Genomic DNA, 26,971 nt, shown 5'->3' with positions numbered 1-26,971 from the left:
AACATGCCATAATTTACTATACATTTCCCAAGTGGGACATGGTTATAGTTCTAGAGTTTTTACCATTATTAAATAAAGCTGCAATAATTATATCCCTATATGCAACTTTTTTCTCTTGGATTATTTCTTTAAGATAGCTTCCTCTGGAATCAAAAGTGTTGATATTTAATGCTTCTTGATTTCTAGTACTTTCTAGTGGGTTGTACCAACATACAGTTTTACCATGTTAGGTTATTTGAACGATTGAAATTGGCCATTGATACTGTGTCTTTTGTTCTGTTCATGTTCATTGCCCAGCCTTCTGTCATATTCTCTTCCCATTTATTTTTAAGCACCTTTAATCCATAAATGACATTTATGTGACATATTTTTCACATTTTGATATTTGCCTTTTTTCTGGTGTTTTTAGACTCTCTAAACTTTGAATTTATATAGTTATATATATCAATCATATACTTGATAGTTTCTGCCACTGCTTTTATGTTTAGAAAGTTTAATTTAACCATCATAAATAGGTTAAATATGTTTCTCTGGTTTTGTTAACTATTTGTGTTTACTCTGGCATGAATAATCTTTTCACATTCTGATCATTCCTCTTTTCTGATTCAAATGGTTTCCTTAATCACTGGTATTTGCTTTATATGTAAAGCTATATGTATATAATAGCTATTAACATTTTGTCTAGCATATTTTCAGTTTCTAATAGTTTGCTTTGACTTAATTTTATATTAAACTGTTTATTCCAAATGTTAGTGATGTTTTAAAAGATGTACATGGTGTGGTTCTGACTTACATTTTTCACTTAACTGCTATCAAGTGGTGATGATGGCATCCCTTACAAAATTGCATTTCCTTTCCTCCTTGTTCTAAAAATCTTCCTTGATCATACATTAAGTAATTATGTGTAGCCAGATCTATTTCTAGACTCTCCGTTCTGTTATGCTGATCTATAAGTCTGTTTTTGTGCCAGTAATCCTTCACTTATTTGAAGAGAGCTCAAATTTCCTCTCTTGAGTCTTTGCTGCTGTAGCCTAGACATTCCCAGCTTCTTCAATTGCTGCCCTTGTATTTAGCAACCAACCCCTGCCCCAACACCCTGGGGGCCAGGAGATAACCGACCAGGACTCTCACTACCCTTAAGTTGCCTCACTTGGGTAAAGAAATGCATAGATCAGGGCAGCACCCAGGCCAGAAAGGAGAGTAATGAACCCTTACATTGAAATAACAGTTTCTGCCCTGGAAAGCACTTTCTTGTTTCTCATCTCCTTTAATAAGGCAGAATAGCTAACAGTGGATAAGCGCCTTCCAGGATTCAAATCCCACTGTTTTCTTACTGTGTGACCTTGGGCAAGTTTGTTAAATTCTCTGAGCCTTATTTTCCTTGACTGTAAAATGAAGACATACATGGTGGCTACTTCATTAAATTATTGTAAACATGAAGAGCATAATCCATGAACACATGGTAAGTACTTACTAATATAAGCCATGATCATTACTGCTAAAATATTGATTATGTAAATTTATTATTTCATTTAACATTTTGAGATAGTTATTAACATACACAATTTAAAGTTGAATGAATGGGATAAGGAAGGTTCAGTAACTTTCCTAAAGGCACCAGCTAATAGAAGTGCCAGAGCTGGGGATCTCACCTCATCTGACTCCAAGGTCCGTGCTCTTTTCTGTAGATGACACTACTGCTCATCATGATGTAAAGTACTTAGAACTAGTTCTCTGAGTTCTGCAACAGTTATGTAAGTGAAGCTGTAAATTCTTAGGTAAAGGTAAATGTAAGGTTCAACTATATGATCATCTTGAGATTTCCTTTTGGTTTCAACATGGAAGGGCATTAGATTAATGGGAAGGATAGATATGGTTTTATCTTAATCTACAAATTAGCTGACGTGGAAACAGATTCCTTCAAACTAAGTATTACTCAACCTACTGCTCCAAGTGGCAGTGACATAGGCCCAGAAGCATTTGTCATCCCCACGGGGTGCCACAGGAAGCAGCACTTCCTTTCCTTCAGCACATGTTACCTGTGCTCTCAGAAGGCCCACGGCCGGGAGGGAGGCGTGTGGAGGATGCCACGTTAGCAGCCTGTGCACACAACGGCAAAGTCAAACAGAACCGGAAGGTCTAATTTTAGCCCTCTCAGCCTTGGCATTGTTCCTTTTAGCCAAGATATTTTTCATGCACCACAGTAAAGTGCTTTGTTCCAGCCTTACTGGGTACTTCACAAAGGCCCAGCAAGGACGGGTTGAGCATGATTCAGAGCCGGAAATACATCAAAGCCAGGAACCTCAATGTTGAGGGCCAGCTCTCCTCTGGCAAGTTTTGGTAAATATGCTCTTTCCAGCTACCTCCCAAAGCCCCAAGAAGGAGTGTGCGGTCGCCTCTGCTTCTCTAGCTTCTTTGTGAAACTTCAGCGCTGCTCATCAGCAGGTGTCTTTGCTCCGTCGAGCCTGGGATTTGCACGTCACTCTCTCTCTTCATTCCTGCTTAACAAAGCCCACTTCTTTCCACACGTCTGGGTCTTGTTTTCTTTCCTGAGGTGTCCTGGAGAGCGCTCTAGATGAAGAACTAGAAACACTTCCACAAGTTACAAGCTGCTTCTATGGTTTGTTCCTTACAGTGACCCGGTGAATTAGGTGAGGCAGAAACTTTCATAGAACTTTTGGAGATGAGAAAAATGGAAGCTCGAAGAAGAAGCCAACTGTTGCCAAGGTCACACAGGAAAACATGGGCAGAGTTGGGACTGTACACCGGCTCTTGTGTTTTAGGAAAAGGCATGGTCACATTAACCTGTCAAAGCACAGAAAATCCACACAGGTCGTTTGGCAGGGCCCTGGGAAACTTTTCCCGAGGATGTCAGTGGGTTTCATGGCCCAAAGTTCCAGGCTGAGAACCCAGGACGGTGGTCTTTACCTTCAGGCAAATCACCGTTTCCTATTTCCTGGGAAAATGGCAGGGAAGCTTGATCCCAGACACATCCAGAGATACCATTGTTTCCAAAGCCTTTGTAAGGGAGGAAAAGTAATTTTCCTTCTACCCTCTAGGTTCTTGGTTACGACAGATTAACTGGAGAAAAACATAAGTTTAATAACATGTATAACTTCTTATATAAGTGAAATATCCAAAAAAAATGAGTAACTCTCTGAAATGGTCCAAGCTATCCCCTTAAATACTAACTTCAGCTGAAGATAAAAGAAGATGTTGATGGGAAGGAAAGCCAGTGAGACCCTATCAGGCAAAGCACAGTAAGCAAGGGTATGGTGGTTATGCAGATTTAAGTCAGTTACCTTCTCCACTGATAAGAGTTCCTGGAGATGTAGTCATCCTCCTAAATTCTGTACAGAGAGGGAGACACCTTACAAATGGAGAGTTCCCTCATAAATGCAGATGTCTCCTTCAGAAGGGTAACTTCTCAGTTTTCAGAGATTCTCCTATGTTTGCTGTTTATTAAAAATAATCAGCCTAAAATAATCCTTATGCGAAAGAGACATGTTCTGAAGTGGCTAATTCTGCGCCCCTTCACCTTCTGAGGTCTTTCCTTTGACCTTCAAATAGATCCCTCTCTGGACCTCATTGGACAAGCCGAGATCTGACCTTAGGCACCCAGAAGTTATGATCTATGGCATTATCATCTTTCTCTATCTTTGAATTTTCCATCTTTTGAGTTTCAGTTTCAGTCATTATAATGAACACTGGATAGTGTGTTGACATTGACAAAGCTCTTTCCTGTCTTACACCTTGTGGTAACGCATCTGAGATTGGGATTGTTATCATCAATCTCACAGATGGTAGAATTGAGCCTCAGAGGGGTTTCCCAACAGGGTAGATGCTGAGGGTCAGAGGCTCTGACACACAGGGCTCCCCTCCCAACACTGTGTCTCCCCATCACTGCTTCTCCATGTGCCAAGATGGGGGAGGAGGCAGCAGACCCGAGTGTCTCCTGAGCTTCTCCCCCGTATTCATCCTTTCATCCAGAGCTAACCAGGGTGGGCTTGAGAACTAAAGGTCTTTGGCCTACAGGTGAACCCTGAAATACTGCTGTGAATTAACTATTTGAAAAAAAGTGGCTTTAATTGAAAGCACCACAAAAGTTCTCTTTCCAGGATTCCTGAGACTGTTTGTGGACCAAAGACATTTTGTTTGTTTGTTTGTTGAAATTATTTATGTACATTTTTTTCTGATTACAATGTTGTATGTGCACATTATAAAAATTCCAAAATGATACGGGGGGGAGTGAAATATTACCATTATACTGCCAGCAGTTACAACCACTATTAATACTTTGATGTACATTATGTACTTTCCCAAATTTCTGTGCACACTAACTTGAGCTTGTGTGCATATAAAGGAAAAGCAGGGCGATACTACGTGTACTGTTTTGTGACTTGCTTTTTTACTTAACAGTTTATTGCAATTTCTTCTCTCCTTTCTTCTTTCTTTTTTTGGACCTCAAGGGTACACTTACGTTAATCATATTCTTCCGTTCGTGGCACACAATCATCATTGTTTATATAAAGCCCCTCTTATGTTTTATTATGTTTTTTATCTTCTGCACTCACTTCCATTCTCCTCCATTCTACTGTATTTAGTATATGTTCTCAGGTGTTTATCCTTGAGAATATACAGTTATTTTATGTTTGTGTGTTTTAATTTAAATAAATGACATTGACCCAATACTAGTTCATACCAGTCGATGTAGATCTACATTACCACTTCTAATGGCTTCATCTTCTCTGTCGTATAGTTCTACCAAAATCTATCTAACCAGTTTCCTTTGATGGACAGTTAGGTTATTTTTTGAAAAGGTTTTGCTTTTAATTGTTTTAAACAATGCTGAAGTAAACATTCTTATATATATATGTCTCTGCAGGTTTGTGATTATTTCCTTGTGATAATTTTGAAGGACCACTTTGTGAAAAATCCTTCATCCAATTTTTCATTTTTCAGTTCCTAAGGTAGTTTTGTTACTGATTCCTGGAGCTCCCCCCTCCCCACATCCTCTTTCTCTCTCTGTCTCTGTCTCTCTTTCAACACTTTGCTGGTCTCTCCCTAATGGCATTTAGCACAGTCAGCTTTGATCTCTGTTTCATAGGTTCTTGCTTATCACTCAGCTGATAAGCTCTAGCTCGTTGTTGACTGAGATCACATCATAATTGATTCAACAGCGTTTCCTGTGCACCTGTTCAATGGTAGGCTCTGAACTGGATGCCAAGGTGAACGTGACAATCACGTTCCCCTTGAGGAAACCCAGGTCTGGTGAGACAGCAGACATGCCTTATGGTGACCATGCCATGGCAGGTGGCATGGTGACAGCAGTGTGTACAAGAGTCAAGGTGAGAAAGAGGAAGCCAGACAAGAAAGTCACAGGAGATGATCCCCGTCCGTATCTGGAGTGTGGATTGGAGTTTACTGGAAGATCAAAGTGGACCTGATGGGAACTGCCCTCACAGCAAAAGGAACAGCTAGTAAACAACCAGAGAGGTTTGCGATGATACAGGAAGTTGAAGCATAGGGTGGGAGCATGGGGAGGGTGGACAAAAGGTGGGGTGGGGACAGAGTAGGTCCCGGTGAGGATTGGATTCAGAGTAAGGATAATGGGAGGCCACTGAGGGGTTAGGCAGAGCAGTGATGTGATTGGATTTTGTGTTTTAAAAAGGTCATTTTGGCTGTAGTGTGGAAGATGGAGGGCAACACCATAGAGGGGAAAGCAAGCGAGTTAGGAGGCTATTGCAGTCATCGAAGTGAGAGATGATCATGTCCTGCACTAAAGTGGTGGCCACAGAGAGAGGTAGATGAAATTTGAGAGAGAGTTAGGAAGTAGAATCTACAAACTACTTAACTGGATAATTGATTCGATATAACCCCCAGGCTTATAAGGGACCCTGGGCAGGTGGTGGGGCCATTTACCCAGAGAGGAGCACAGGAGGATATGCTGAGTTTGATACGGCTGTAGGATATAAAGGTAGAAATGTCTAGCAGGTAGACGGATATATTCTCTACTATTCAGGAAAGGCCTACCATAGAGATTTGGGAACCACATTTATCTTTGTAATAGATGATAATATTGAGTAAAAGTTTGTTAAATAAGTGAACAAATTAATTTTTAGTATCATACTTCCTTCAGATAGAGCATTTTATTTCTATCAAGTCACCTTTATCTGAGAATGTCAAAGTTCTTTGTCCTTAAGGCCCACCAACGTGAGTTAAAGTCTTTTTTAGAATTACTGTACAGATAAGTAAGCATTTAGGAACATGGTAAGAGCAGATGGTTCTCAGAGGGGAAAGACCACCAGCCTAAGAGTCAGAAGACTTGAGTGACTCTGCCACTACTGGTAGACACTTGAACATGTCACTTGCCCCTTGGGATATCCAAGTCCTTACTCTGGGGGCAAGGAGAGAGCCTGCACCACTGATGCTCCAGGCTGCTCCTAGCCCTGGGACTTATCTTGAATCCCCAAGGATGTAGTCGGTGCCCCCTGCCTGTTTTATGCTTGTAGGGTAGGATCTCCACTGTCATCCCAGGAGGTTCCCAGTTGGAGGGAAAGTCATCAGAGAATGCCACGAGAAAGCCCGTCTCCCCTTTTCTGAAGCTGTTCTAGTCCCCAGAGGTGGCATGAAAGGCCAGCCTGTGATCGACACTCTCCCTGCCCCCTGGGAAGAGCTGCTGGGGACTTGTGAGCCCTCGGCTTTAGGGGGATGAAGAAGAGAAGAGCAGAAGGAACCAGAGGGCCAGATATTTGCCTTTATTAGAAAAGAAAACCCCACGCAATGTGCTGGGAGACTTTGAGGCTTAATTTTCAGGGTTGTTTTAACAGTCTCTGGAAACTAGCAACCTAATGTCGTGTGTTTAAGGGATCCAAGAGGGTTGGTGATGGGGATCGTTTTAGCATCCCGGCACAGAGGTAAACATGCCTCCTGGCTTACGGGCTATGTGTGTTTGGCGTGGGGACAGCACACTGTGAGGGTGGGAGGGTGGGACCGCCCAGTTAGGTCAGGAGACTGGGGTTCTCTTCCTGGCTGTACCATCAGTTGCCTGTGTGATATTGGAAGACCTCAGACTCCCCAACTGAAACCAAGGGGCTTAAAACAGAAGAACCCAGAGTCAGATCTTTACAAGCTTTGGTCTTCCCTAGTTGTGTGATTTTTAAAATCTTAATGCTAGACCCCAGTACAGGATCTTGAAACCGTGTCGAGGATGCCAGATGGAAGGAGTGAGGAATCGGAGACAACTTGGGTTATGTTTGTGCTGCTTTGGGTGTTTTCTCGTTAGACCATCTACCTTGATCTTTATTCATGTTTTTCATCGGTGACTCCCAAGTTGACTGAGAATCATATTCACCTGAGCTGCTTGTTAAAAGTACCGACTTCCCCCTAAGGGAGGGTCTCATGAAGCTGTTCTTTTTTTTTTTTTTTTTTGCGTACGCGGGCCTCTCACTGTTGTGGCCTCTCCTGTTGCGGAGCACAGGCTCCGGACGCGCAGGCTCAGCGGCCATGGCTCACGGGCCCAGCCGCTCCACGGCATGTGGGATCTTCCCGGACCGGGGCGCGAACCCGTGTCCCCTGCATCGGCAAGCGGACTCTCAACCACTGCGCCACCAGGGAAGCCCCAATGAAGCTGTATTTTTAACACGATAACCAAGGATGATTCTTGCACTTAGGCAAGTTTGGGACACAACTGCTTAAGGGTTTTCACCTGGGGACCAGCCACAGTTGAAGTTGCCTGATGCGGGTGGGAATTTGTCTCTCTGTCCCTTGTGCTCCCCAGCTCTTGGCTGTGAACATTCATCTCTCCAGGCCCCATATCCCAAGAGGTGAATGTCTCCTGCATCCAGTTCTGAGCCCTTCAAGGCTGGAACCATGTCTTCTCTTTACACCCCACCGTGCCCAGCACAGGGCCTTTCTCATAGACGATGCCTATAAATGTCCACTGAACTGAGTTGCCCAGAGAGTTTCTATCTGCCTCAGTTAACCAGACCGTCAGCCATCATTGGTACAAATCCATGCCTTTAAGGACAGGAGGAGAGGAGATTAGTGAGAATTTGTAGAAACGTGTCACAGAGAAGACAGCATTGGAACTGAGCCTTGCAGAGGGAGTAAGATTTGGGCCAGTGGTAAGGAAAAGAAAGGGGGATCCAGGCAGAAGTCTAAGCACAAGCAAAGCCAGGCTCTTCCAGTTATTCTCATGTTCAGGTGAGAATCCCAGAGCCCAGAGAGAAGACCTGATATATTCAAGGCTGGCCCAGGTAACTTGACACTAGAACCAGATCAACTCCATTCAAGACTCCTTCCATACCTGGCACTGTTGTGTGTTCCATAGGCCTCCCACCTGAGCCCCTAAAGCTCTTTCAACCTCTGCTCTGAGCCCTATTTCCGGGACTGTTTCCCCATCACTGTGCTCATCCTGCTGTGTGTCTGCATGTGTGGTGGTGCCACCCCAACCCAGCCCCCAAGTCTTTCCATGAATCTCACCCAGATTCAGCCAGGCTGATGGTCCAATTACCTAGGAGAAGCCAGGTGTGCTGTTCTGTGTGCCTCATCGCAGGCAGCAAGCCTTGGTGTGTCCTGAGAAGCTGGGCTTAGGTATCAGAGTAGGCAAAGGACAGGCTCAGGGCAACACACACACACACACACACACACACACACACACACATATTTTATTTGAATCCTCTTTAAGGCCAAAAGGGTCTGTGGAGGAAAGAGCTTCTCGGACCTCCTGGTGGGTCTTTTCTCCCTTCCAGGAAGTTTCCCAGTTCTCAGAGCATTCTTACATGTTTTGCCTCTTCTGCTCTAGAATCCTGTTATCAAGACAGGGTAGGAAATGGATGAGAAGTGGCCAAACCCAAGGCAGGAAGACAAGTTAAGTGGTGGTTGAAGAATCCAGGCAAGAGATAAGAGCCTTTATCAGGAAACCAAGGAGGTTTGAGACATCTTGTTCTCTCTGTACTAAGCTTTTTACTAGCTAGCTGAGCTAGGGTAAATTATGTATTCTTTCTGAGCTTCAAACTCCTCGTCAATAAAAGAGATGATAATGATCTCTTTCTTACAGCATTGTTATACGGGTAAATATTGTTACACAAAAGCCTTCTGTGAACTGCAGTGTATAAAAATATGGTCTTCTCTTGCCCATCAGAACCCTTCTACCAGTCCCATTTTGTGCCTAGCGCTGAGTCTCTATGACAACTCAAAGCATGAGAAATTATTTGATTTGGGGCTGGGCTGGCCTTTATCTCACAGCCTGGAACCCTAGCATAACAATAATACATTCTGGTATCTTTCCCCTCCCTTAGGTAACACATGCTCAAGTACCACCGGTTTTCAGTTAAAGAATGCAGAGCCAGCATGCACCGACTCTTTTGAGACAAGCCAGGTTGACATCTGTGACTCATGTTTTCATACTTAGAAAACTTATGCTGCCAATCAATGAGTGGCGGGGGCACAAGGACCTTAAAGATCATCTTGTCCAACTCATTTTTCAGTTGGGGAAACTGAGCAACAGGAAAGGAAAGGATCTTGCCCAAGATCACAGATTTAACTAGAAATAGAGTGGGCATAAATCCTTCCCATTATGTCATGAAATCTTTTGGGGAACATGTTAAGCTTTACTGTCATTTTACCCTTTCTTTCATCCCAGTCTCATAATGAAAGAAACTACTTGGCCCATGTCACTGCAGCCCCAGTACGGGGAGGACATCAATTCATTTATCAGACATAACTAAGAATCACCTTTATGCCAAGTACTGAGGATGCTGAAACAAAGGCACAGGGCCTGACTTCAAGCTATTTAGAATTTAATGATGAAGACAGACAAGGAAACAATCTCTAGAAGGTCAGGCTATTTTCTATACAGTTACATGAAACATTCCTCCCATCTGCTGTCTGCACTTTATACTTACGATTGCATTGACTCTCCTCATGTATAGATTATTATGAGGCTGATTTTCCCAGAAAGAAACATACCAAATCCCATAATGGGTCTAATGAAGACCAGTGACAAGGTCCTTCGTAGTGGCTCACGTCCCATTCATTCATTTCCTCAAAAAATATTTGTTGAGCATCTAGTATGAGGTACCAGGGTGCAAAGATAAATAAAAGCAGTCCTCTCAAGCAACTAACAATCCAGTAGAGAAATCAGTAAAGATCATGGAAGCTTTTATAAGGGAAGGGAGAGGCCGAGGACAAAGGATGCCTAAGTCAGCCTTGGAAAGTCTGCAGAGATTTCACAGAGGAGCTGGCACGTGAGCTGAGACTACTTAAAGAAGGAGAAGAAGTGTGCTGAGCAGATAAAGGGGGGTGACATTCCAGGAAAAGAAACAGCACATGCAAAGCATGAATGTGTGGAAGCATGCAAGCCCTGGGACCTGTAACAGTTGATTATTACTGGCATATGAAGTGAAAAGACAGGTTGGCAGAAAATGAGGCTATGAGTCGGCAAGACTGTGGCATGCTAGCAAGCCGGGGCTACATCCTGTAGACAACGGTGAGCTGTTGAGCGTTTTTGGGAGAAGATCACATGCTGAGGTTTGCATTTCAGAAATTCATTCAAGCAGCCATGCAGGTGGCAGGTTGGAGTAGAGAGCCCAGGGAGGATTATTAATCCAGGCAAAACCTGATGAGGGCGGTGGCAGTGCCACTCTGAGCCAGGTCAGAACTTGATTTTGTACATGATTCATTTCCAGGCATACCTGAGTGATGGTGCTGACCATGACCTGTAACCAAGATGCATGAAGTTATGCATTTGAGTCCCCCAAACTGTGATTCATGGTGCTGACAATGTTCCCCTTGTGTAAGAGACCATCCTCTCCCGGGTCAACTGAACAGTTTAAGGCATCGCAATGATGTGTAGAGAATCCAAGCTCCCTTGCTTAAGAGAGAAGCTGACACGTTGACCTTCTAAAGGCCCTTGGGGGAGGTGGTTTTTAATAACCCTTAACCCCTTTTCCCATCATTCATACAAACTCACTTCTGAGCTTGTGGTTTTGGTAAATCTAACAGGCTTTTCCAAACAAGAGCTTGGCAAAGTGATCCCTCTCTCATCCCTCTTGCAGTGCCAGGAAACGCTAATTCAGCCTCTCAAACCTTCCTGCTTTCGTGGTTCCTGTTCCTTCTCCTGCAATGCCTTCCAACCACCTGTCTTGTCGGTGACTGTGCACTAGAGTCTTGCAAATCCACGTTCAAATTCTAGCTCTGCCACTCGTTAGTTGTATGATTTTGTACAAGAGAGGTGCCCTAATTATTTTGCTGAGTTGTCACAGGGTTAGAGGTCAAGGTTGTGAAGTGTCCATCCTAGTGCCTCCCCCGCAGCCACTCAGGATTCAGTAGCTATTATTATTAGGTGAGAGTCTAGTTCAATAATGAAAATTTGTAATTCTCCACTGAAAAGAACAAAGAGAAGTACTGAAAGGTTGGTAATACATCTTTTGATTATCAAGATAAACAAGAATTACCATTTTCTTACCCAGATTAATTAAACCTGACACCTGAGTACCCACTTGATTTCCATATCCAGCTGTGGAATCCCACAGTAACTTATAATTAAGAGATGGTTTTTAATCAGAGACTTGAAATTAAGAGCAAAAATATGTAGAGAAACTCCATGAGAAAGGGCATAGTTGCAGATCCTCAGGCCCTTTTATCAAGCAGAAGAGTTTGGAAGCAAATGACCATCTAAACAGCATCTTTTCACCACGCTGTGTGCTTCCGACGAAGCAGCTCCCCCTGAAAGCAGCAATAGTGGTTTGGTTTCCTTATTTGGAAAGAATTGTTCAGTGTTAGGGCAGGTTACTGAGAATGGGTGTGGAATCTGTTTTAGAAGAAGGTAAAAAAATAATAACAGGGTATGTGGTTAGATTACCCCTTCTGGGCTATTGCAAGTATAGACCTGCTGAGAGCCTAGGAGAGAATTTGTCTCAAGCACACTGAAGGACTAGGTCCACTTGGGTAAATTCTCCAGAACCTAACTCTGTCTCCTCTAACAGGACTTTACAGATCTTGCGATACTTTCCTTGTTCTGTTAGTAAAATCACTAACTTGACTTTTTTAATTACTCTGTGGTTAATTTGTTCTGTTTTAATTCTTTTTTGTCACAAAAACAACATTAAAGGGAAATTTTTAAAAATCATTTTTAATTTTCCTGCAGTAATAAAACTTTTAATTTTGGACTTTTTTTGGTCTTTGTTTACCTACGTATTTCTTAATTAGCCATCACAGTAAATCTGAAAGAGTTTTTTTTTTTTATGTGTGCTTTATCGAGAAAGAAATTGATGCTAAAGCAGTTAATTAATATTGCTGTAAGCAACACATAAGGTCAATGGCCAAATCAGGGATAACTCTAAACCTATGCTCTGTCCACCTACTGTGGGACTGTGATGTTGGCCACACAACCTGGCATATAATCAATGTATTTTATATTTTATTTCATGCACTATTATTTTGACTTACTGGCAGTAATAAGAATAGAATGGAATTATGTCAACTGAAATTCACTAACCAATCTTTTAAAAAAAACCATCCAGAAGTTGTCAACACTGAAGGCAATGTTGTAGGAAGTTTCTGAAGATGAGAAGAGAGATAGAGAATTAATGAGACTAGTAAAAATGATCTGTTGGCATTTGAAAAAGAAAAAAACAGCAGAAACTTTGGAACTAGAACAACGCATTCCCTACCATTGCTGATCAGATTTCCAAAGCCACCTTTCGATCATTTGGCTATAAGTCCTTCTTACCGTTCTTGTCAATAATCCCACTTAATATCCCTGCAAACTACATGTAGAATTAGGCACCTGTGCAGTAAGTGCTAATGAATCATGATTTGTAAAATGAGAATACAAACATTTCCATGTACTTTACATGAATAGCGTAAAAAGGGATGTTGGCTTTCCATGTGGGAGTCAGTGCTGTTAAAAGATGACACATGATGGAGGAGGATGAACTCTACAGCCTTTTGAGAAGTCTTTCCTAGTCATCTCTTTTCTAGAATATCAAATAGAAGGAAACAGACTTGGGGAGACTTTGATCAGACACACTGGAGGGACTTCTAACCACAAGGGACTGCTCAGAACTCTAGCTTGGTTCTTAATCAAGCTTGAAATGATCACAGCCACAGTGCTAATTGCATTAATTTGCTTTTCATCAGGCAGAATGGGGAAACAGAATAGCAAACTGGCCCCCGAAGTGATGGAGGACCTGGTGAAGAGCACAGAGTTTAATGAGCATGAACTCAAGCAGTGGTACAAAGGATTTCTCAAGGACTGTCCAAGCGGGAGGCTGAATCTCGAGGAATTTCAGCAGCTCTACGTGAAGGTAAGTTGTTTTTCAACGTATTTTTAATCTTCAGGCCAGAAAACATTGTCTTCATCACACGTAGCTTCACATGGAATTATAACTCGAAGTGGCCAACTCTGGTGGTTTTCCACCCAACTCTGGTGGTTTTCCACCCAAAAAGAAAAGTGGTCATTTTTAAAAATGCAAAGGGATGTGTTTTGTTCCAGACATAAGTCAAGCAATTTCTGAACAAGAGTAATTGTTCAGTCAAAACACCAAACAGTTCAGAGGATGATAGCATCTGGTAAAGCACAGTAAAAATCTCAGATAATAGCATTTGCTGATGATTATTGACAGGCGGCTAATTGCACCATTGTTTGGCTTGTTAAAGGTACCTCTCTCAGTTAGCGAGAAAGTATGTGGGAGGGCTTTTGCACCCAGAAAGTCCCCTTATTTGCAGGTAAGAAAAATATACAGATCTCCACAGCTTTGCATTGAGAAGGAAGTAGGGAGTTCTGGTATACGTCAAGGTCTACCAGGATGGTCTTCTATCATTCTATCAAGGTCTAAAATATGGACTTTCCCCAGGATTTTGTACTGTTTAGAAGTTAACATTCCCCTGGACATTAGATAAAACTGTTCCGTGTAAGGTATAATTTGTACTGCAGTGGTATTGCTTCGGTTTGTCTGAGTTTATCATTTGTAGTTGTTCTAGATTTGGCGTGATCTAAGACATTCCAGTTTGTTTATACTTCGATAATGTGAGGCTTGTGGAAAAAGTGTTTCTCTTTTAATTACTCTGTTTGTAATTGTTTCTCTTTTAACTTTTGCTGACTAAAATACCAAATAGATAATAGTGCTCTTATCATTCAAGTGCAGCAAGTATCAATTTGAGCAATATGAACCATCCACAGGCGTAATGTGTGCATGGGATGATTATATAAAATATTAAACAGTGTCGTTCTCTCTTGAAGTTGAACATCTCATATAGCCTTTGCTCCAGCAATTCCATCCTTGCATATGTTCAAGAAGGAACATGTATAAGAATGCTCATAGCCGCACTGCTCACGATACCAAAACTGGGAAACAACCCAAACACCCATCAAAGGGAGAGTGGAAAATAAACTGTGGTGTACTCACGTGGCAGTCAAAACCGTTGAACTGCAGCAAAACTGAAACATTAAGTGCAAAAAGTAAGTCTCAAAATACTTTAAATTAAACACAGATAAGATAAAAATATGTTTTATAGAACTACAAATAAAAGCCATAACATCACACGAAAAAGAAAGCAAGAGAGTGATGAACACAGGATTCAAACTGCATTACCCAGCCTGCAGTTACGATGGTTACATCCAGTGCATAAGAGGCAAGGGATGAGACGGAAGTTTAGCCACATGGTTAGGTAGATGGACGGATTGTGTCAAAGTCTTAGCTATGGCTTTGGGTGCTCGGTTTGCAGGTGGTTATTGCATTAACAAAAGCTTGCTAATCCTGCATGAACCGCTAATGAATGTCAAGAATCCGTGATTGTCATTAATCCAGTGCTGACCACCTGAGGGCTCAAGGTATCTACAACTATCTTTTTAAATGTGTGTAGAAACGTACACAAAAAGTGGTACGTGTGCATGTTATACGATTACTGTGACACTTCTAAGAATATCTGAGTAATTCGTTTTTAGATATTTTACATGGAAGCAGTGAGAAATGCATTTACCATTCAATTGACAGAAATTGCTTTTGCTGAGAAGTGGGATGGTATGCATTTTCCTAGATTTTTATACAACTCACCATAGTTTTCAAAGTCACATCTTCTACCATTTTAACACCCAGAAGTTAGCCTCTGCCTCAGAACTGTCTTCCCTCAGCCCCAAGGGACGTACAGACAAATGAGATTTGTCAAAGCCACTTTCCTATCAGTAAAAGCCATGCAAGCTGTCACTCTGTGTTTAAGAGAGCTCTATGTGCCATGCTTCTCACTATTTGTTCAAAGTGAGAGTGGTTTTGCCTTTGAAGACATAGTTCAAATGCAGGAAAGGAAGTATTTTATTTACATGCTGGAAGTACTCAGCACTGAAAATAAAATCCACCTCAAGCTAAGGGAGGGGTGTGTGTAAGCATCAAACATCCCTCAGTGTTTTATGGTACAACTGAGGTATATGTACCAGTATCAACCCCTACTCCCCCCTCCCCCCAGAGTGGATTTTTTTTTTCCAGGAAGGGGATATATAACTTTGTGGATGAAGGTTAGATTCTTAGCAGCCTCTTAACAGCCATATTTAAACTCAGCCTGTGCTCTTGTATCAAATAGTTAGAAAGTAGGCAAAGTCCTCCTCTCTTTCCAGAGTTGTCCAAGGACAAAATACAAAAGAGAATCGCAGAGGAAATATGCCACATCCACAGGAAAAAAAGAAAAAGAAAGAAAGAAAGACAGGTCTGTTAGGTTAGAAGGGAGAATAACAGAGAAAGATGTGTATTATGTAATAAGGCCCAGGAGAAGGAAGAAAAATCTTCCTTTAATGCAGCTTAAAAGTACTAATGTTCAGCAAGACACAGTCTTTGTCTTGGTGAATAGGCACTTTTCAGTAGTTCCTTCTATCTCAGTGTGGACATTGAGACATCCTGGAATCCAGCTGAGTGAGCAAAGCCACCGGTGGCCTCTGCCCTCCCGCCTGTGTGGTCAGCCTGACACATCTACTGTCACTGACCTGATCCATTTTAGGCTCTGGGAGAGTCACCTCACCGCGTGGAGTCAGTTCTGATGAGGGTATGGGGCGACAGGATAACGGGAGAGGCCCCCCCTGCAAGGCCAGGGGCCACAAACCCTCAACTTCAGAAGCCTTTGTATCCAAAATATAAAGGAATTCCATTAAGTCTACATGTAAAACTGTCTAAAACTAAGGTTCAGAAAAATGAGGTAATTTGCTCAGTGCCGCAAAATGAGTGAAGTTCAGGACAGACATTAAAGACGGGTATGCTGACGTGCGCTGCAGCACATGGCCCTGCCTCTCGACTGGATTCCCCTGGCAGCCCCATATCAACCTCCCTCCAAGCCCCTCCACCATACAGCTGCTGGAGTGGGATTTGAAGAACACAGGTCTGGGCATGGACCTTCCTAGTTTGTTACAGGTGTTACCGAACCAGGCTCCTTTGCCCAACACGCAGCAAGCCGTACGCTGAGATGCTGAGGTTTGTAGCAGAGAGTTTGTTCACAAGGCAGCCAAGCAAGGAGACAGGAGAAGAAGTCTCAGATCCACCTCCCTGATGGCAAAAGGCTTGAGATATTTATGGGATAAAGAAGCAGGGTGGTCTTAGGCGTGGGGAAGGGTGATTGGAGGTGGGGAAAGTGTGAGGTAATCGGCGTTCTGAGCAGGAATATTGGGTTACGTGCTTCTTCATGGGATGCGTGTTCCGGAATGGAGGCTCTTAGCATGGTCTGAGGGTAGAGTTTTTGGCCCTCTGACATCAAAAGGTCATTCATCAGACAACCGTGCAGGCCCAGTTTTAGGCTCAGTGGTCCCATCCAGCTTTTGTCAGCTTGACTAGACAGGAGTTGACTCCAGGTTTCTGGAAAACAGCTTAAGTGCCTGTTACTCTAGTGACCCATATGTCAGAGGCATTATCTATAAGGGTGGTTAAGACATCTTGTGATATATTACCTAGCTACGTGAAGCTTGGAGGGTATGCAATTAAAGAAGGAAAAAGAAATAAGCAAGCTTAATCAGTAAAGGCAGGTTACAAGCAGAGGGGTTTTTAACAAGCTGTTCTCTTATCTGCTGTTCCGTAAGTCAAGGATTTCTGTTAACCCTATGGGGCACGGTTTCACAGGTTTCATTCTTTAGTCATGTAGAGAACTGTCACCTCACTTAAATCAACATACGACCCAGTGGCTAAGACAGGGCCTGCCACAGAGCAAGCATCAGTGTTGGTGAGTGAATTGTATTGAATGCTGGCTGTGTGTATCCTTCTCAGGAAGCCCTGTGGTGGAGGCATATAGAAGTGACTATATAGACAGTGATCCTGCCTGCTCTCCAGGATCTCACAGGCTAATTGGAGAGACACAGTTAACCACAACACAAGGCAGAATGACATAAATGCTTGTTGGTGGGGCACGAGTGGAAAATAGAGGTTATTTCAAAATGGGATATTAAAGTAAGAAGTTAATTAATGCAGTGATGAAAGGAAGACTTTTCTCCTGGTCTTTTAGAAGATAAAACGTCTCTGAGGGGCTTCCCTGGTGGTGCAGTGGTTGAGAGTCCGCCTGCCGATGCAGGGGACGCGGGTTCGTGCCCTGGTCCGGGAGGATGCCACGTGCCGCGGAGCGGCTGGGCCCGTGAGCCGTGGCCACTGAGCCTGCGCGTCCGGAGCCTGTGCTCCGCAACGGGAGAGGCCACAGCAGTGAGAGGCCCGCGTAGCGCAAAAAACAACCAAAAACGTCCCTGAGTAGATAGCTTTTACCTTTGACAAACTTGGTACCTGTGAAAGGTGCCCACCCACCCCCAAATTCATGTGTTGAAATTTTCATCTCCAGTATGTCAGAATCTGACTGTATTTGGAGAGAGGGCCTTTAAAGAGGTAATTAAGTTAAAATGAGGTCATTAGTGTGGGCCCCAATCCAGTATGACAGGTGTCCTATAAGAAGAGGCAATTTGGACACAGACATGTACAGAAGAAAGGCCATGTGAAGACACAGGGAAATGATGGTCGCTACAAATCAAAGAGAAGCCTCGGAAGAAACCAGTCTTACCAACACCTTGATCTTGGACTTCTACCCTTCAGACCTTTTATTGTTTAAACCACACAGTCTGTGGTACTTTGTTATGGCAGCCTTGACAAACTAAAAACAGTACTCGTTCCTTCTCTGTTACAAACTTCTCATGGGCAAACCCAGAGCCCTCTGTATCTGGTATAAGCATGCCTTCTGTCAGGAATGTTCTAACACTCCTGGCACACAGAGAATGTCCACGTTACTGCAGACGTTTCATCATCCCAACCACAGTACCGCTGCTGAGAGGTTGGGGAGAGAGATTTTGCATTTTGTCACCAAGAACCAAGTACCTGATTTTTTCCCCCATGAGAATTTCCTGTTTCCAATAATTATAAGGATTGCCAAGTTGAGATCACAAATTAAGATTGAGAGTTTGCAATTTGAGCTGTATTTTCAGGGAATTTTTAAATTTAATCTTAAAAGAAAACCAGCCCTGCGGAAGAGCAAGCAGCTGCACGAGGGAGGAGGTGTCCCTATCCCAGGTCCTCTTCCTTGGAAGGCTGATACCATTCCTGCTTCGTTTAGTCTCTGTGACATCAAAGCCAAAGAAACCAAGTGACAAACCGGGCGGAGTCCTGAGGCCTCTCCCGTTGCGGAGCGCAGGCTCTGGACGCGCAGGCTCCGGATGCGCAGGCTCAGCGGCCATGGCTCACGGGCCCAGCAGGCTCCCCGGACGCGCAGGCTCCGGACGCGCAGGCTCCGGACGCGCAGGCTCAGCGGCCATGGCTCACGGGCCCAGCAGGCTCCCCGGACGCGCAGGCTCCGGACGCGCAGGCTCCGGATGCGCAGGCTCAGCGGCCATGGCTCACGGGCCCAGCCGCTCCGCGGCACGTGGGATCCGGCACGTGGGATCCTCCCGGACCGGGGCACGAACCCGCATCCCCTGCATTGGCAGGAGGACTCTCAACCACTGCGCCACCAGGGAAGCCCCAGCTATTGTGTTTGAGAGCTCCTCTGCATAGTGTTGGCAGGAGGCCCACCAGATTGAGCATGTTAGGTTGAAACAAAAGTACAATGAAACAAAACAAAACAAAACAAACAAACCAAAACCTCTTGGCAGACCTGCTGAGATAATCTGGAAAACCACCTGTTGAAGATAAAGCTCATACCCCCAGGGCTCCTGCCACAGGTCTCCTGTCTCATTTCTCCTTCTCTTCTCTCTCCCTCCCTTTCCTCCCTTCCTTTGTGATCATTCTGAAAGTGCTTTAATCTGACAGCTCACTTGATTCTCACCATGGCCAAGGAACCAGACTTTGGAGGTAGCATTTCCTTACTCCAAGCTGTATGGGTTGGGAAGTCAGCAGACTTGACCAGGGCTGCAGAGGGGCCAGCAGTTGAACACCTGGCCCACCTTGCGAGCAGCATTCTTCCCTCCTGCTGTGCTTCCTGTGGCCTCTGGGTCACATGCAGGAACAGGCATCTGGGAGCTTCTCTGATCTACTTTGCTGTGGAGCAGATGCATCAAAAGCTCTCTTGTTGCTCCATTTCAGCCATCCTTCTAGGACCAGCTCAAAAGCTTCTCCCTGGAAGAGCCGCCTTTGATCTTCCGACTCTCAAAGCCAGAAGAATCTCTTTCTCCTCTGAGTTCCTAAGACTTTGGTTCCCCACTCCCCCTCACCTCTGTTAACAAGGACATCATAGTTTTGCAACACAATTCTGTAAGCTTTTCTCACCTCCTCTCTAGGTAGAGCCCTTCTTCATTCCCCAGAGCCCACACTGCTATGAGTGTTTTGCCAGAATACACTTAAATGGGATGTGTTTTAATCAGAAGGCTGGATGTGTACCTGGCTCTACCATACACTGGTCGTGTGAACTTGGGAAAGTCTTATGCTTGAAGGTTGTTAAATAAATCAACAAACCACTCTGACCCTCAGATTCCTCATCTGTCAGATGGAGAGAATATTCTGAGCCCTACTTCATCATGCTTGATCTTAGGCACTTGGGCATGGAAAGTCTTCCAGATGCCAAACAGCCCAGTCTCTTGTCTGTGGCATCAAGCGCTGGCTCCCCTATCAAATATTTTATCCAAAGAAAATGTGACAGAGGTGAGTATTATCGCTTCTCAACATCTGATTCAAATCAATTTTGAAAATAATACTCTTGGCTCAAGAAAAGATTTTTGGGTGATCGGTTTTCAGGGATTCAGATTCTGCTTGTTCATAGGAGGTAATTAGGAGTACACCTTATTAAAAATTTGTTGGGCAGAGCTATATACAGAAGCATTTTAATTCCTTTGGGAAATAGACATTACATAAGACACAAAATGTTATCCAGATTGGGCTGGTGAAGACATTGCAATTTTTAGTGAGAACCTGGGAATTCATTTCCATTTGGAATGTTTGCCAACATGATCTAGGCTGCACTTCAAATTGAATTAATGTGGAAAACAAGAGCTGGGGTCTGAAATCTCAAGGAAGAGATGACAATAAAGTTACAGTTCTGGGGAAACAGTGTCCCACGTGAGGCTCCAAAGACATTTTATTACAGCGAGATTGTCTCAGGGAATAGCTAGCTACTACCGCATGTCTTGCGTTAGGGCATTTATCCCAGAGGGGTGGAAGTGATAACCTTCTCCTGTCTCAACGGGTGTGAAATTATTTTGAATGGCTTCCACACCTTGGGATTTTGCTTTCCCATGATAGGGCAGGTGTCAGTTAGAGAGATATCAGTGGCCATTGCAGCCATGCCATCCAAAGGAATGCTCTTAGAGGATACCTCAGCTTCTGTGTCCTCAGGATAAGGTTAGAAAGAGCACTTTAGAAGTCTCTCAGTCCACCCTGCCCCCATTTTACAAAAGAGGAAACAGATGCCCTGGAGCGGGGAAGGCTGTCTGAGAACCTGTTTCCTAATGGCTCCAATTAACATCCAAAAGGATGTGTCTCAACTCCAGCCTGATTATGAGGTTTTAAAGCCAGAAGGACCTGCTCTCCAGTTAGCTATTCTCTTCAGCTAATGATTAAAGGACAATACATTTCTAATTGGAAATACAGGGCTGGACTTGAAGATAAAAAAAATCATATCTGGATCTCTTCATGTAAAGCTGTTTTACATTATTGGATTTTTCTGACCCTTTGAAAGGGTGATAGGGCTTGGATCCGGTATCATTGACCCACCTTGGTGGAAATCATTTCCTCCCTTCCTGTGGCCTATTTAGCACCTGCCGGAAGATAGCTCTCTGTCTTATTGATTATGCACTCCAGTGTCTCCACTTGGAATGGTTCTTGGACCCTCATCTGTTTCTCTCCGAGGCTCTTATGGAGCTTAGCATCCCCTCCTTGTGACAGTGATGATGTTGCTGTGAATTGTGTCCTGCGCTGGGCTTTAAGACAGCTTCTCCCCTCGCAGATGCAATGTACTCCTCTCGTCACGGTGGAGAGATTGGGGGGGAGATGTGGTCAGCCACAAAATAGGCCTAAATCCATCTACGAAATGCCCAAGGACCTCCTTAGCTATTTTAGGGGAATCCTTTTGTAGATAATCGTCCATAGTAGCTCCTAGCAGCCACCCACCTTCAACAAACCCTACCGAGCAGTATCTATAACAAGTCTGTAGCCAAGAGTGATGGAGGATGCAGAGTTGGAGTCAGACTCCCTCACTCCTTTAAAGAGCTTGCAGCCTAGTAGAACAATCCCTGTAGATAGCTAAAAGATCGTAGAGAAAGTGCTATCTGTCCCAAGACTCGTGTAAATATTCTAACGTAAGGAGCTTCTCTATAAATATCTTCACTGAAGATTTCACGATGCCTTGAAATATAGGTCGGATTTGCCCCTGCAAGGATGACAGTCCTAAGAGGAGGGACAACCTAAGCAAGGGTACAGGGCAGGGAGGCAGGGGAAGGTGTGGGAAATAGCAAGCCACTGTGTTGGCTAAAATGTCGGATCACCAAAGAGGTATCAGGGGAAAAGTGAGGTTGGAGAGGTGAGTGGGCCCCGGTCACAGAGGGCCCAGACTGCCAGAAAAGCTCTGAAGTCCAGAATGTTGTAGACAAGGCAGAGAGATGGCTTCCTGCTGGGATTTGGTCGATGACCATGGAAATTCTGGTGACCTGGTATTGTCTTCCTCTTAAAACAGCATAATGACAGTACTAGGAGGGAAGAATTATTTTTCATTTCCCTTATAAATGGTCCCCGTGACTCAGTGGGTGAAGCTGCAGGAGCTCGCAATGTGCCCTTGGACGAATGACTTACATCAAAGTTGACTGAGTTATTCATCAAGTATTTAGCAACTGTACCTTGTCTGTGCTGCACTAACGCCTGAGGGGAGCAGCAGGTAGGACACTAATGGAAGTGCAAGGCCTTGTGGGAAGATGCAGCCTTCCAAGCAGATAATTGCAGTGACAACCCAAGAGCTAAGTGAGGTTATGGGTCAATCAGAGCTTTGAGAGTTCAGGGGAGGGGAAGGAAGAGAAAAGGCCGCGGAGGGGCTGGCGAGGCTTCCTGGGCAGGGAGAACAGGGGCAGCACAGGAACTGGGGGCTCAGGCCCCAGGAGAGACTTAGACAAAGAGGGTAAAAACGTTTTGCCTCCACAGAGCTGGTGGTGAGCAGTAGGTGCGCAAGGCCCTGATCTTGGAATGGTTGGCACCTCCTGGAATGCTCAGGGGGACTTGGAATTTTCCTTCCCATAGTCCTTCTGCCGGGGCAGCCTCTCTGCCTCCCCACTTTAACAGCAGAGGCTGACCCCAGCCCACAAGACTAGTCCTGTCCTGTTGTCCTGGCCCAGTTTCCAGCCAGAGCTGCCTGCTCTGAGCCCTCCACTCGCTGAGAAAGAAGTGGATTAGTCAAAACTTTTGGGGTGAAAACAGAGACACTGGGTGATCCAGGAAGACCAGATGGGTCTGGCTGTTACAGGCAGCATCTGTGCCATCACACCCCACGGCCACATCTTCTGTAGATGAAATTCCTTCTCTCTGAAGTAAAGAAGCAAACTCAGTGTGTTCTGACTTGAAATGAAAAACAAATGGGTTGTTTTATCAGGGCAGTTCAGAGCGTGTTCAGGGAAAAGTGCAAGATGGATGTGGTCCTGTGTTTTTGTGTATTTTTTAAAATGAGTTTATTTATTTATTTGTTTGTTTTGTCTTTTTGGCTGCATTGGGTCTTGGTTGCTGCGCGCGGGCTTTCTCTAGTTGCGGCGAGCGGGAGCTACTCTTCCTTGCGGTGCGTGGGCTTCTCACCATCGTGGCTTCTCTTGTTGCGGAGCACGGGTTCCAGGCGCGCAGGCTTCAGTAGTTGTGGCTCGCGGGCTCTAGAGCGCAGCCTCAGTACTTGTGGCGCACGGGCTTGGTTGCTCTGTGGCATGTGGGATCTTCCCGGGCCAGGGACTGAACCCGTTTCCCCTGCATTGGCAGCGGATTCTTAACCACTGTGCCACCAGGGAAGGCCCGTGTATGTATTTTTTACTAAAGGGCATAGAGATGTGAGCTGAAGTTAGTACATTATCATTTGGGGCTTGGATCCCTCTATCAGAGACACAGAGAGCAGCTTAGAACACGTATTAAGTAAGAGCTGAAAAGGCAGCTGCTTTTGTGGAAGGAACGGCCCTGGAGCTGACTCTGCAGTTTGAACCCAGGGTCTGCCCCTAAGAGCTGCGAGCTCTTGGACAAGGTCCTCCACTTCCCTTATCTTCAGCTGCTGCCGCTGTTAGATAATCCTTCATATCTACCTTACAAGTGCTTCCACTGAAGGTGCTCAATTAATACTCAAGGTCACTTTCATTATTACTGGGGCCCCGGGGACTGATGAGAAGAGTGCAGGGGTGAGGAAGCTGGCCTCTGCGTGCCAGAGGGATCCTTCTGGGTCTCTTCGCCTCTCTGCAGCCTCAAGTCACCATTCGCCCCAGGACACTGTCCCTCCCCTGGGGGGAGAGCTGTCTCGGCTTCCATCGTGTGAACCAGTCTTCCCCAGCACGCCCTGCTGGCTGGCAAGGCATCCTGCCCCTGTGGAGAAAGAGGGGCGAAGGAGGAAGAGAAGAGATTGTCCCCGGGCGCGGGTGCCAGCGGGAATTCTCCCAGCGGTTGGGGAGGGAAGCCAGCAGACGGGAAATTCTCTCCCTCCCTGTGCTTCTCTGCTGCGGGCAGTAACAGCCTCGAAGGTGCTACACTGACTCCAGAGCAGAGCTCTGGGAGAAGAACACGTGGTCCCCTGGACCGGGCACCCTGGTGGGGTGTTTGGGGTGCGTGTACAGCCCCCTCTGAGGGCTGAACTGGAGGAGGATCCCATTTGAGACAAAGCGAATTAACACTAGATATTGACGTAGGTGTCAGGGACGGTTTCTGTTGTCCCTGTGCAACCCACACATTTACTGCCTGCTCCGGGGGACTGTCGCACCCTGGAGGTGAGTAGAGAAGGGGCACGTCGTCATTACAACAAAAAATACAGTAGAAACCAGGCACTTATGTCCTTTCTAGAAAAAAAAATCAAAGTGTGACTAGATGCATAGATGAACAATGGATAGATGACAATAGCCAACATTAACTGAATGCTTATCGAGTGTCAGGTACTATTCCAAACACAGCATTTTGTGTCTATTAACTCGTTTGATCCTCACAAGGGTGTATGAAGTAGACATTATCATTCCCCCCATCTTACAAATGAGGCACAAAATGGGTAATAACTCTCCCAGGGTCACATGACGTTCACACCCAAGCGGTTGGGCTCCATTGCCAGTACTCTTTACTAGGTAGATGGATCCCTGATGGAAATCTCAGGAGGAGACCTGATCCCTACTAAGAAGGGTAGTTTGTATAGTTTACCTTCCTATGGTCTTTAATTGAAAACATTCAAATAAACAACTGGTGTGGTTCCAGATGACTTCTAGGCAGAGTGAAGACAGGTGGAAGGAGCAAGGAGTCCAGGGGTCTGTCGGACGGAGGCAAGGTCTTCAGTCTCCGAGTCTGAGTTTCCTCGTCAGACAAGGGAAAAGGCCGGGGTACTTGTGAAGCCCAGCATGGCAGAGGGTCTGATGGTGCCTGCATTTCCGGTGCGAGAGCTCCTTTTCAGCAGTGTCGGAGTTGGGTCGGTGGAAAACCAGGGAGGGCTGACTATGTATACGAGGGTGGAGAAGCCCACCCGCCACGAGGAATTACAGCTTCCTTCTCAAGCTGACTTAATGACTACAGATTATGGGACTGTGCCGCCTACTGCCTGGCACTGACCAGAGAAGACACAGAAGGGTGGCTGGATGAAATGAGGTGCCAGATGTTGTTGGTTATATACCCAGTGGCCATGGTCCTCTTCTTACCCTTTCCTCTCTGGCCGTGGCCTACTTCCCACTGCAGAGGCCAAAAGTCCAGGTCCATCTTGTACCTGGGATGTGGACATGTCACCCAATCCTGGTCAAAGGGATCTGAGAAAAGCTCTGCTGAAAGCTGGGGAGGGTTCTGGAAAAGGATTTCTTCACTTGTAGAAAGACCAGCATGCTGGTGTTTGTATAGTGTCTGCATGGGATCCCTGGAATTGCTATAGCTAACTGTCGGAGGCGAAGGAAGATACTGATTCCAAGCTGAAGGTGGCAGAATGGAAAGATAGAAAGAACCTGAGCCCTCGGTGGTATCCCTGAGCTGCTGACTAAATCCTAAAACAGTATCTGGACCATGCGTTGTATGGGATAATTAACCCTCTGTGGTTTGGGCCATCTTTGGTTGGTCTTCTGTTCCTTGCAGAAGAAAGCATCGTACTTAATACAAAGGAGAATGGAGCCGAGAGCCAGGAGCCCCTGGTCCTGGTCAGGACTCTGCTGCTAATAAGTTGTGTGATTCTGGGCCAGTTACAAACCTCTCTGAGTCATAGGGTCTCAATTTATTTATTTTTATATTATACTGTTTTATTTTATTTCATTTTTTAATTTGTTTTGGACATGCATGAGGTACGTGGGATCTTAGTTCCCGGACCAGGGATCAAAGCCACGCCCCCAGCAGTGGGAGTGCTTAGTCTTAACCTCTGGACCACTTGGGGGAAGTCCCAATTTATTGACAAGGCAAGTAATCCCTGCCTTACCTCCTTCTCAGAACATTTGTGAGACCACATGAAACATTTTTAGCCCCACTGCCTACTTTGTTCTGAAGATATAGAAATGAATAAAATATGGTGTGGATAAAAATGAATGAATAAATAAAATGAAATAAAATAAATGGATAAAATGAATTTTAAAAGACAGATATGGGAACAAACTCCATGTTCCGTGGACAGAAGAAAGGAGTTCAATATGGCTGAGCAGAGAAGCTGAAGGGACCAGAGATAGAAGGTAAGAGGTAGACGAGCTAAGCACATCCTCAGTTTCTACCTTTGAAAAATGATGGAGAGAACCATATGACCTCTTAAGTTCTCTTCCAATGCCAAGATTCTAGAAGCCAAATGGAGCTGTCACTAGATCTCTGCTAGATGTGAATGTCCCTGTACCACATGTCACATGGCATCATAGCAGTTTTCCTGCCCAACTACCCTCAGGGTCAGGGACTGTGCCTTACTCATCTCTGTATCCCCAGCAGCCAGTAACAAAAACTAATTGGCTAATAGAACAAGTTAATAAATGAATAAAAGACTCTGTCTTATAGATTCACTGAAATTCATTTTAAAGAATAAATGAAAGGAATGAAACATTTCCTAGCGTGTTATCCAGAATAATAAACCCACTGAGATTCATAATGAACCATTTTGATATAGTATGTTTAACTAAACAGGATGCAACATCGTGTAACAGGATAACATACCATCCCCATTCTCAGAGTCAAGTGGCTAATCTTATGAATATGTGAGGCACTTTCCAGCAAGAGAGTCGTCATGAACTTCCTTAAATACTATTTTTTCCAAAGATGAAATGAAAGGCTAAAATGTAAAACTCAAGATGTCTAATATGAAAAAAGCTACGTGATGACTTGAAAAGTAGGCTGCTTACGTTTGAGTTTGTAGTGAGATTGTCAAAAACAAAACAACAAAA

General features: G+C 44.6%; 1 protein-coding gene across 1 annotated transcript in view; it reads left to right on the top strand.

Moving 5' to 3' along the window:
* The window catches only part of VSNL1 (visinin like 1), a 97,577-nt gene that overhangs the window by 22,997 nt on the left and 47,609 nt on the right, over positions 1 to 26,971 (top strand). Inside the window, exon 2 of the mRNA XM_004324944.4 lies at positions 13,147 to 13,313. Within this exon, the coding sequence (XP_004324992.1) occupies positions 13,152 to 13,313 (162 nt within the window). The 5' untranslated portion in view covers positions 13,147 to 13,151. The remainder of the gene's footprint in view (positions 1 to 13,146; positions 13,314 to 26,971) is intronic.

The sequence above is a fragment of the Tursiops truncatus genome, chromosome 14 (genome assembly GCF_011762595.2).
Source record: "Tursiops truncatus isolate mTurTru1 chromosome 14, mTurTru1.mat.Y, whole genome shotgun sequence".
In the NCBI taxonomy this organism is placed as follows: Eukaryota; Metazoa; Chordata; class Mammalia; order Artiodactyla; family Delphinidae; genus Tursiops; species Tursiops truncatus.
This window is presented reverse-complemented; position numbering and strand designations above follow the sequence as displayed.